This window comes from Phodopus roborovskii, unplaced genomic scaffold, assembly GCF_943737965.1.
Source record: "Phodopus roborovskii unplaced genomic scaffold, PHOROB, whole genome shotgun sequence".
NCBI lineage: Eukaryota > Metazoa > Chordata > Mammalia > Rodentia > Cricetidae > Phodopus > Phodopus roborovskii.
In genome coordinates, this window is record NW_026126567.1 from 32,619,294 (window position 1) to 32,631,641 (window position 12,348).

The following is a 12,348-nucleotide window of genomic DNA, read 5'->3' on the forward strand; positions in this document are numbered from 1 at the left end:
TTTTTTGCTGCTATTACTGTACTTATTTTGGATAGCTTTTCTTGTTTATCATCATTTGTACTCTTAAAAGACATTAACACTTAGAAACTTGAATTTATTTAATTGGAAGGTTACTGATGTTTTGAGAAATAGTACATTTAACATATTTGAGAAATTGTATACTGATCAATTCTATATAACCAAAAGACTCATTAGTGTTTTTCTTTTCCTTTTAGATAGATTGTAGAGGATGCCCTATGAGGAAATCTCCAACTCACCTCAACTTCAGGAGCAAGACTGTTCACCAAATGAGCATGCCAGTACTAATGAAGACATGCCAGTCGGGCAGGAGAGTGGTGGGGACTCAGAGGCTGGGGAGTTCGGCTCTACTTCCTGTGACTATGGGCCATCCACATCTGCCGAAGCTTGTGCGTTGGCAGCCACAAGGCCAGGGCCAACCCTGCTACACATTGATCGGCATCAGATCCCCGCAGTGGAGCCCAGTGCTCAGGCCCTGGAGCTGCAGGGCTTGGGTGTGGACGTCTATGACCAAGCCGTCCTGGAGCAAGGTGTGCTTCAGCAGGTGGACAGTGCGATGCATGAAGCTAGCCGTGTGGCCCAGCTTGCTGATGCGGAGAAAGAGTATCAGTCAGTCCTGGATGACCTCATGTGAGTGTGAAATATGACAGGAAAATTCAAGTAATAAATAGAAAGCCGAGATTTCACTTGGGAAACAGAGTTGGTTAGAACAGTCGTCCATTTGCCTTTTAAGCTCCTGCCCCTCCCTTCAGGAACAACATTGCCTATAGTTAGGGGCTCAGATCAGCTACTGAAGTCCTGTCTTGGCCTAGGGTCTTGAGGAGAAAGCCTGCTCTGAAAGCCCTTGCAGAGTGCTCTGAGGAGATGGGGATGGGAGTTTCATTCTCAGATACCAGGAACTTAATATTTATTCTTTTGGCAATTTTTCATGTATAAAAATAGTGAGAATAAACTCCTGCCCTTTGTTCCCTTTGTTTCCTTTGTCCCATTTTTGGTTCTAAAGAAAGATCCAGTCTTCATTGTGTGATAGAGAGAAGAAAATAGCACTAGTACTTATCTTATGCTTCTAATTTATTTGTGGCCATGAAGAATGCATTCTGCTTTAGTTTATGTTTCAGATCATAAGTAAAATTGGTACATTTTTACCATTTTCTCTACTTTATGCTATAAAAATGTTACCATGGAGAAAAACAGGCAATTCTTCTTATTTTTCAGGTCATGTTCAACATCCCTGAAGCAAATTAATAAAATTATAGAGCAACTTAGCCCTCAAGCTGCCAGCAACAGAGACATCAACAGGAAACTAGATTCTGTAAAACGGCAGAAATATAACAAGGTGATGGATGCTAAATGACTACTAAGTATTACGTTTAAAAAAGGTTGCAATTCAAGATCATTTAACATTTAAGAAGTGCTCTGGAGAGTACTATGTTATGTGAAACAATATTATAATAGAAAAACATTTTAAAAAAGATTTATTTTTATTTTAATTGTATGTGGGTTTTGCTTGCATTTATGTATGCGTACCATGTGTGTGCCTGATGCCTGCAGAGGCTAGAAGAGGGCGTTGGATCCCTTGTAACTCGAGTTACAGATGTGTTAGCCACCACATGGGTGCTGGGAACTGAACCCAGGTCATCTGTAAGAGTAGTAATTGTTTCTAACCCTTGAACCACTTCTAGCCTCACAAGAGAAAAATTTAGGGTGCCTTTTATACATGTGATCTGACAGCTCTTCTATTTGTATTTTTAATAACCCATGCATACAGACACACATCTGTGTATATACACATATCCATCCATCCATCCATCCGTCCATCCATCCATCCATCCATCCATCCACCCACCCACCCACCCATACATCCATTCATCCAAGTGTATTTGTGAGTAGTTCTTTTGTGGTTTTGTATGCTTCCTCACTTCTGTGCTCTTTCATGATCTTCCCTGTCACTATTTTACTTGCCATTCCATCCTCTGATTGGGATTTGGCCTCTCCCTCAGTCCCTTTGTTTTGTCTGGATGTCCCTGTCCTGCTTAGGGGTTGCTCACCCGAGAGGTTGCTCACCCGAGAGTCTTCCTTTTGTTTCTTGTGGATGCAGCCATCGCCCCTCACAGGCTTCCATCTCTGTCTCCTTTGGGTATAGTTGGCACAGGCACGTTGGGGCTGCCTTTAGCGGCAGAGAACTCAGGGGTAGGAAGGGTCTCTTACCAACGATCCTGCTTTTCTGAGGCATGAAACTTTGAAGAGTAGGATTTATAAATATCTTTGTGAAGGTTGAAACGTTTTTTTGTGCTCTGTATACCTCCCTGTGAAAATTCACGGCAGTGACTAGGAGTGACCGGCGTTGATGTTTTCAGCTCTTGTGCTTTCATTTGATTCATTGCAGCCCACGGAATACTTGTGCTTTTAAGTTTCATGGGAAGGCTGTGTGCAAACTCAGTTATTTTCCATGCCCTAGTCCATTATTGCATGGAGACATCGGAGCTGGCAGTAGTTTAGTGCACATAAATCAGTTAAGGGGACATTTGGCTTCTTGAGGGTTGGGATTTTAAAGGTGGAGAAGACCAAACTTTAGGTGACTGGGTCATGGTGTGACCTAATTAAATTTCCCCATCTTTCTTTAGCAAGTCTTTGGTGGAATTTTTTTTTTTTTTTTTTAAAGTAGGCTACTCTTGCTGAGAGGAAGACTAAGAAAACAACAGATTGCAAGTCATGGTAACATATGCTTGTGCTCACTATTGTTGCCCTTTGCCCCCACCCCCAGGGCCTTGTTTGTGCTAGGCAAGAACTCTTCCCCATGAAGACAGCTGAGCACTTAAGGTCTGGTTAACTGGGAGGCTTTAGTTCTGATTCTGATAATGTCAAGGGAGACAGAGAAGCAGTCTGAGGTAAAATGGGGGAAAAGGCATAGCACCATGTCTTCAAAGATTTTGATGGGGTAGAGTACTGTAAAGGATGCCATTTGTGACCAGGTCTCAGTGGGCATGACTTTTTAACTGATTAAAAGTTTGTGTTTTTATTTATCACGCTAGGCTATTGCCTGCCATAGCCTTTTGGCTGCCAGGATCAGAAACAGAGTTTAGTGATGTTTCTAAAGTATAAAGCGGGAACCCAGAGAACATTTCCACTTCCCACGTCAGTCATGTGATCTCAGTACTTAGGCCCATGGGTGAGGGCGGTCTGTGGACATGGCTGGCTGCCCAGGAACACTTAAGGCCAGTATGCTGCAGGACAGTGGGATTGCTCAGTATGGCTCTCTAGTGATGTCACAGTCGGGTTCCCCTTTCATGTTTATCTTAAACTTCTATTAAAGTTTTAAAATTTTGTGGTGCGATGTTTTGTATTTAACAATAAATCACTGTAGTTTATATCTTGTGTTTGGGGTTTACTATTCAAGGAACAGCAGCTAAAGAAGATAACTGCAAAACAAAAACGTCTCCAGGCCATCCTTGGAGGGGCCAGGGTCCAAGTAGAAATGGATCATGCCAGCCTGGAGGATGAAGACGCAGGTGAGGATGCTGGGGACAGCTTCATGCTCTCAGTTGGTGCTTGGTGCCTGTGTTCTGGGCAGGTGTCATGTGAGTCTTTTTCTGAGTTTTCAGAGTAACACATTGCTTTCCGTAGAATATCTTGACCTCATGCAGAACCGGAGCCCTTAAGTGACACAAGCTTTTTAGAGACACTTTGTGTTAGGTTTAACAAATTGGAAATATAAATATTCTTATGTGTGTAACTTGATAAAGAGAACTAGCATTGTGATTGAGTTCACTTTGTAGTCCCAGCATCATCAGCTTCTGGAGATATAAATATTGCCCAACGCCGCACCACCACCAACCAAAACCCCCCCCCCCCCATCATCAGTCACGTGTGTAGATGCCTCCCTACGATAAAGCAGATGCCCCTCCAGCATATAGTAGATCTGAGTTCATTTCCTGTCCAGCTCCAGCAGCATCCAGATGCTCCCACATCAGCAGCAGTCAGTATCTAGATGCTCTCATTGTCTAGTACCGTTGGTCAGCATCTGTAGATGCTCTCACTGTTCAGCACCATCAGTCAGCATCTGTAGATGCTCTCACTGTCCAGCATCATCAGTCAGCATCTGTAGATGCTCTCACCATCCAGCACCGTCAGTAAGCATCTGTAGATGCTCTCATTCCCTGTACTTGGTCAGCATCTGTAGATGCTCTCACTGTCAGCACCGTCAGTCAGCATCTGTAGATGCTCTCACTGTCTAGCACCGTCTGTCAGTCAGCATCTGTAGATGCTCTCATTGTCTAGTACCGTTGGTCAGCATCTGTAGATGCTCTCACTGTTCAGCACCATCAGTCAGCATCTGTAGATGCTCTCACCATCCAGCACTGTCAGTCAGCACTGTAGATGCTCTCACTGTTCAGCACCATCGGTCAGCATCTGTAGATGCTCTCACTGTCCAGCATCGTCAGTCAGTCAGCATCTGTAGATGCTCTCACTATCCAGCACTGTCAGTCAGCATCTGTAGATGCTCTCACTGTCCAGCATCATCAGTCAGCACGGGCTCTCCCTGTCCAGCATCATCAGTCAGCGTCTGTAGATGCTCTCACCATCCAGCACCGTCAGTCAGCATCTGTAGATGCTCTCCCTGTCCAGCATCATCAGTCAGCATCTGTAGATGCTTTCACCATCCAGCACCATCAGTCAGCATCTGTAGATGCTCTCACTGTCCAGCACCATCAGTCAGTCAGCATCTGCAGATGCTCTCACTGTCCAGCATTGTCAGTCAGTCTTGATAGAATTGTTCTCACTTAGCTTTAAGGTGCATGGTGAGCTTTCCAAGTATTTATTCTATTAAGGAAAGACTTTCATTTTAGACTATAGCCAGGATTCCTTTAAAGTACTCTTCAAGGTGGTGGTTTTGCTTTGGAAAATCTCTTGGGAAAATGTGTAAGCTCTGGACTAAATAGTTTTTCTTTGTGTTTGTATTTACACACTGTTGGCTGGTGCTTGACCAGTGCCTGCTTGAAATGTCAAGACTGAAGCTTCTTAGAATTTAGCTGATGAAGGAAACATTCTCTATTGGCTCCTGGAATGTTTTCTTCATGTAGACAAGAGGATTGATGTGAACAATGTAACAGTGGACAACAGAAAAAAAAAAAAATGTGCATTCCTCCCTCATCTCTCTCTCTTAATAAGATCTCACTGTGTAGCCCATGCTAGACTCGGAATTGTGATCTACCCGCATTGTGTGTTCTCAACTCATGGCTTTACATTTGCTTTTAAGGTTCAATCTCGTATGATCCATTAGTCTTACATCAGTGCTTTCTGCCACTTGGGCACCAGCTTTCCCACTAGTAAAGGAAATATCTTCCGTCCATTTGTTCTTTAGTTCTCTTGATGCTAGAGTAAAGCTTGGTGCAGAGTTCATAGATAGCTCCCCATTCTGAAGCCTCTTTTCCTCTCTGCTGAGTTCAACCTGTTGACAGCAACAGGTACTGCCTGTGCCTTGAGAAAGTGTCAGGTCTCTGCCTCCTGGCTTCTTTTCTGTCCTCTGATTAGTTCTGGTTAGTTATTTTGGTTAGCTTGTCCAGCAGTATCTTAAATGCTGATACTTCTTAGGACTTGTTTAGTGCTCTGGTTCTGTTTCCTCTCTGTTTCCTCTCCCTGGCTAGCTCATCCATTTCCCGTGAGTTTTGCAGCCACCTAGGATCTGATGTCTTACAAATCTGTAGCCCCCCCCCTTTTTTTTTTTCTGAACTCATGGTTTCCAGGATACTTTAACATCTGACCATTAGCCATCACTGCAGACTGGTGGTTCCTGTCTTTGTTCTTGCCCTGTCTGCAGAGGCCATAGAGCTGAATGCCAGAGTGGCCAGGCTTTGGGGGCCCAGCTCCTTATTGCTGGGTGTGGACCTCTGTCAGCCCTTCAGGGGCCAGGGAATCGTGCTGCTCACATGCTTCCCTGAGGCATTTCTATGTGGTGACTATGAGGGTTACCACGTGCTTGCTGGGAATTGAACTCGGAACCTCAGGAAGACCTGCCAGTTCTTCTTAACCACTGAGCCATTGTTTAGCCCCGACTATGAGGGTTAAGAAGCAGTCCTTTCCTGAGTGTAGGTGGGACAGATGACAAGTAGTGACCTAGCTTTGTCAGTGTGATCTGGAAGGCACCAGGCATGCTTGTTCACCTTCCCTTGTTCAGCAGCATTCTGGGTATTGGCAGATAAAGGTGGGAGAGAAAGAACCCGTCATTATTCATAGTCTTATGGTGTTTTATATAGAAAAGTCGAAAGAATTGATGTGGAATTACCCCATAACTTTTAGTGATAGCGTTGAAATGCATAAAACTTAAGTCATTTTTGTATTTGAGGACTTAATAAAGGTGCCAGTTGTAATCCAAGTATCTAGAAATACATCTTAGTAAAAAATGTAGTTCTGCAATGTCTTAAACATCTAATGTTATTGACAAAGAAAAACCTAAGTAAGTGGGAAGATACTCTGTGGTTGATACCATATTATTATAAAGGTGTCATTTCTAGCCAGTTGTAGTTTCAGTGCTACCCCAGTACAGCTCTGAGCCTTTTTAACCTTTTTTTTTTTTTTTTTTTTTTTTTTTTTAAATGGGAAATGACAAGTATAAGATACGTAGGCTGAAGATAGAAGTCATTAATAAGCTGATGCCCTAATGCTGATGTTATAACACTGTGATCATGCCTGGTTTCCCATGGGTACTGAAGAGTTTAACTACATTCTCTTGTTTTCACAGTAAGCCACCTTCGCAGCTCCTCATAGACATTTCTGCAGTGAGGAGAATCTCCTTTTGTTGTGCTGGCCAATGGTCAATATAGCTATTGAGCACTCACCATATTGCAACTGTGAAATTCAGTTTTCCTTTACTGGAGGTTAGCCAGGCATGTGCCACCTGTGTACTGTGGACCACATGTGTCCCAGGATAGCTATGAATGCAGCCCAGCACATGTGTAGATGCCAGTGCCTTGTGACAGTGTCAAAAGGTTAGGCAGTCTGATACAAGTGGCTGGTAGTGACATGTAGGTAGTGCAAGTTAGTTTTATGTCTCTATTAGCTAGGCATGCTGATTCCGTCAACCGAGGTCCATCTTAAAGTAGGCCAAAGCAATGCTATGGAAATGTGGGAGATTGTTCTCATAGACTACTTCTTAACTGATAAGGAAACAGATAAATTTGTCTGTAACCAATGACATGTAGATGAGCCTGCATTTGTACAGAGACTATGACTATAATGTATATTTTTTATTCAAATTCAGAGTTAGACAAGAGAATTAGTATATAGTAAACCGTTAGTGTATTTATGAGGTGTTGGGATATTTCAATACATACATATTATTGTGCAATGTGTAAATTAGGTTAAAATAGGCTTCTTCCCAAGCATTTACCTTTTTTTTTTTTTTTTTTTTTTTTTTTAATGGTAGAAACATCTAGAGCCCTTATTTCAGCTATTGAAACACATAGTAGTTATGTCTGTACACTCCTCCTACTGTGGAATGGCACTACAGACTTGTTTCTGTTTGACAGGGATTTAGTACCGTGGATCAGCCTTCCCTTTTCCTCCCCAGTGTTCTTCTTAGCCCTTGATAGGCACCATCCTACCCTCAACTCTCTTTTAGATTAGATGAGGGAGAGCACACAGGACTTGTCTTTCTACGCCTGGCTTGCTTCATTTTGCCTAGTCTCTAATTCTGTGTTGTCATAGGTATAGTAATTCTATCTTTTGAAAAAAATGGCATACCTGTACCATAGTCATACAGTGTCATATTTTGGGGACAAGTTAGTGAGAAATTAACCTTTTTAAAGAGGAATGTATTCCACGTGGGATGTGAACGCCATAACAAACTTTACTCTGTGCTTCGTTGCACTGAGATTTATTTTGTGAGTTACTCTTAAGTTCTTACTGTCTGTGAGTGAGTGATTGTACCCTGTGGCCTTTGAGAGGTTTACTCCATTCTTCATTGTCTCCCTTTCAGAGCCAGGGCCATCATGTCTTGGCAGTATGCTCATGCCTGCCCAGGAGGCCGCTTGGGAAGAGCTTATCCGCACTGGTCAGATGACACCGTTTGGCACCCCAGCCCCTCAGAAACAGGAAAAAAAGCCTAGAAAAATAATGCTCAATGAAGTATCAGGCTTTGAAAAATACTTGGCTGACCAAGCACAACTGTCTTTTGAAAGGAAGAAACAAGCCGCTAACAAAAGAGCAGCTAAAAAAGCGGTGGTCGTATCTGATGAGTCAAGCGCAGGACCAAAGGAGACCAAACCAGGCCAGAGCAGCCAAGGCCTCTCCCAGGCAGATAAGCGCTTGAAGAAGCACATCAGGAAGCTCCAGAAGAGGGCGCTGCAGTTCCAGGGGAAAGTGGGACTGTCCCAGGGGAGGAGACCTCTGGAGTCCCAGGGGAGGCCAGAGGAACAGGGAGATACTGAGGGGGAGGAGTCTGGGGAGGAGGAAGAAGAAGAACAAGAGGAAGAGGAGGAGGAAGAGGAAGGGGTGGCCAACCTGTCTTCTGATGACTATGAACTGAGGCCTCTGCGGAAGGGCCGGAAATACCAGAAGAAAGTCCCAGTGCAGGAGGTTGATGATGACTTTTTTCCAAGTTCTGGGGAAGACGATGATGAAGCTATGGAAGGAAGAGGAGGAGGTCGCAAGGTAGCGAGGTGCCCAGATGATGGAGATGAAGATTATTATAAGCAGCGGTTAAGGTTAGTGTGTGTGTGTGTGTGTGTGTGTGTGTGTGTGTGTGTGTGTGTGTGTGTAGGGGGGTGGTTGTGCCACTTACTGGATTAGGAGTCAGCCTTTTGAAGACTAGCATTGTAGATCCATATTGCACTAGACACCCATAAGTGCAGAAGCTGAACCTGCTGCCTAAGCCACAAGAGCCTGGGCGTGGACTCCTTAGTGGAGCTGGCCGCAGAGACTTCAGTCTGGGATGAGGAGCTGAGGGGAAGGCTGGGCAAGAGCTGAGAGGACTGATAGGAGCTGCATGGTCACCGTGCATGTAGTGTTGGAAAGGAAAAGGTGCTGTGTGCCTTTGGTTTTTTCCTTATGAGGTAGGATATTCATTTTAGAGAAAGTCCCGCTGAAGCTTGTGCTGTGGTACGAGCAAACATGCTTTCTCTCAGAAACCCCCTTCCTTGATTTTGAGGAAATAGTTGTCTACAGAATTATAGACCACCGTAATGCTGAAGGTAAACTATGTGCACAGCATGAATCCCCCCTTGCTCCCACTTGGCATCGCTGCGACTGAGTTGGCTTTGTAGCACTTGGTGTAAGAGAAGAGGGAGGTGAGTGTCTGCATGGAGTTAGTTGCCATTTCTGGGTAGTTTCTGTGAGCCTGGAAAAGCACTCTATAACATGACAGCGCAAGGTTTCTATGACCTCTGTAGGAAGTCTGCAGAGGTCAGAGGAGAAAAAGAACTCCAGTACTTTTAAAATATTTACTATTGGGATGGCTTTGGCCAGCCAACAGTGCTTTTATTTTCAATGAGAGGTGTCCTGAGTGATAGTGTTTCCAGTAGATTTCCATTGGGCGTTCTGGGTGAAAGTTGACTTAATTTAGTTCAGAACTACTGTAACTCTAGTCCATGCTCAACATATGTGCATAACCTTTTCAGAGTTTCTTTTTTTCTTCAAGACAGGGTTTCTCCATGTAACAGCCCTGGCTGTGCCAGAGTTCACTTTGTAGACCAGGCTGGCCTCAAATTCACAGAGATTGACCTGTCTCTGCCCTCCCATTGCTGATATTAAAGGCGTGTACTACCATGCCCAGTTTCTTAAAAATAACTTGAGGCTTAGTGACACTGCCATTCTAGTAACTCCTTGTGTGGTAATACATTGATGGGGAGGGGCTTATGGTTGTCATTTCCCACTAAGACATTAATTAGTGTGTACACCTATTAGCTATGTTTGAGGAATACTGCTCAATATTTTCAAATAGTGAATAGTGTCAGCCTTTACTGCAGAATATTAATAAAAGTGTTAATCATAACATATTGATTATAAATGGAGCAGTATATAGTCTTCTTATTAAACTGGGTCAATATTAAATATATTTTAAACATAGCAATTTATTTTGATTGAATTTTAAATATGGATATAGTTTAATTTCATGGCAATAAGTTTTTCTTAATAATGTTAAGATTGTAAAACAATTTATTATTTCTAAAGCCATATCATATTCCATTTTTTTGCTAAAGTTACAGTAAAATCTCAGATGAATTTTAGAAATATCAATAACTCTTAATTGCCATGAAAATACGATAGCTCTTAAATTTTTATAGCTAGTTATTAAGGCTTTTAAGCTGCAGATATACACATTGAAATGTTTATATTACATCTCCTTCGGTGCGCTTTCGATTGGGGGATATTAAGAGAAAATAAAATGCTAAGTATTGAGAAGCATATTAATGTTTGAAATTTGTCAGTCACTGAATTCTGTTACATGATGCTGATCTTTTTAGACAGATTGAATTGTAGTAGTAGTCCTAGGACTGAAAAAGAAGTTTAGGGTTGCTAACATAGAATAGAATGATCAGAATAAATCCATAGTTTCCAGTATAGAAAACATTGTTTTAAAGTTGTTAAAATTTAAGCATCTATAACCAGGCTAAGAACTTTATATAGAACTTAATAAGTACATACTGAGTATAGCCTGCTCCTTACAATGTTGTTTCGCTCTTGGATGGGAGGGTGGGAAACTCCTAGAATGAACATCTCGGGTCATAGGTTTTTCTCAGCTTGAGAGTCACAGGCTTCTCACTAGCTCCTGACTTATCTTTTCAAGCTGTCTTTGTTTAGTTCTCAACCTTCCTAATGCTGTGACCCTTTAACATAAAATTATTTTGTTACTACTTCATAATTGTAATTTTGCTACTATTATGAATCATAATATAAATATCTGATTCACAGAATATCTGATATATGACCCCTGTGAGGATTGTTGGACCCCCAAAGGGGTCTCGACCCACAGGTTGAAAGCCGATGGTTTAGTTAGATGCTTTGTAGGAATCTCGTAAACCATTTCTGCAGTGTGAGCTCTCGACTAGACAAGAGCAGTCACAGCCCTCCTCTCTCTGATTAGGCCTAAGCTCTCAGGTCAGTCTGAGATGTTCTTACCATTTGTAAACTGCCTACACTGTACCTTCCCTTGTGTTTCTTATTCCTTCATGCCCTGAGATCCTCAGGTGGGACCTAGGAGCCGCTGCAGATCAAATTTCTGGGTGTTGATGTTTGTTGGCTCTAACTCTTGCTGGATATGTGCAGGTATCCATTAGGGTTATCTTTCTTAACATAATGCTGGTGCTTCAGAGATCTCCAAGCTAAATAGACTTTTTTGGAGCTGATACACAGCTGATGCCAGAGTATCTGTGACTTTGATTTAACTATATCAGCACTCCTCTATCCTCTTTAAACACAAACAGAACACCTCTTAAACTACAATACAACTTCATATACAAATGGGAATTCTTTATATAAGTAAACCAATTTTTACTTATTTTTTAAACCGTTTAATCTTTAATCCTTATAAATTATATCCTTTGAATAATGTAATTTAGAAAGCCACACAGCCACTGATATAAAACACTGTGAAGATACCTAAGTGCCCATCTCTCTATTGAGAAGCCCAAACCCTGTCTCAGGGACATATGTGCTTGCTAAACATCTCTGTCCATCATGCTGACCCTGTAGTTTGTTTTCATTCTGTTCTGTCTCACAGTTCCTCAGCGTCTGATTTGTGTTGCTTTAGAGACGGGGTGATGGTGGTGATCTGTGGAGGGCCCTGATACCCAAGCCCTCCCCATCATTTCAGAAATTTAGAATCCCCTGGACCTGCCAGCTCCAGCTTCTGGGAGTAGTTATCTGTTTTCCAGGAGATCTAGGCCTTCTTGGGGGCTGGGGAAGAATACCATTGTCTCTCAGTGATGCCCATTCTGGCTCCACTGGGTAGGTAAGGGGCATAAGCAGCATTCTTGATGGTTCTTTAACCCTTGAGATGGTAAAACAGAAATGTCCTGGCTCTGGCTTCCTTCCCAGCAGTAGTCAGCACTGCTCAGATAGGAGCGAGAGCATGGATTTCCAAAGACTTTTTGTTGTTGGTTTCTGCCAGTGGGAGTAGGGTTAGCATACATTATTTAGTTCTAATTCACACCTTGAATTTCTTAGTTCTGGTTCTGGCCAGCTGTGATTCAAGTTGCTCAGTGAACTGCCTTGTGCATCCTTAGTAAGGAGCAGGCACTGGAGCAGAGCTTAGTAGCACCCAGGCTGGTTTTGAAAACCCCTGGGAGCTCTTCTCCCAGAGATGACTGCAGGTCTAGCATGGGAATTCCACCC

General features: G+C 42.8%; 1 protein-coding gene across 1 annotated transcript in view; it reads left to right on the forward strand.

The window, feature by feature from the left end:
- Positions 1-221: 221 nt before the first annotated feature.
- Ercc6 (ERCC excision repair 6, chromatin remodeling factor) overlaps positions 222-12,348 on the forward strand; it is a 62,496-nt gene continuing 50,369 nt past the window's right edge. Inside the window, exons 1-4 of the mRNA XM_051202459.1 lie at positions 222-648; positions 1,234-1,354; positions 3,416-3,527; positions 7,994-8,720. Of these exons, the coding sequence (XP_051058416.1) occupies positions 230-648; positions 1,234-1,354; positions 3,416-3,527; positions 7,994-8,720 (1,379 nt within the window). The 5' untranslated portion in view covers positions 222-229. The remainder of the gene's footprint in view (positions 649-1,233; positions 1,355-3,415; positions 3,528-7,993; positions 8,721-12,348) is intronic.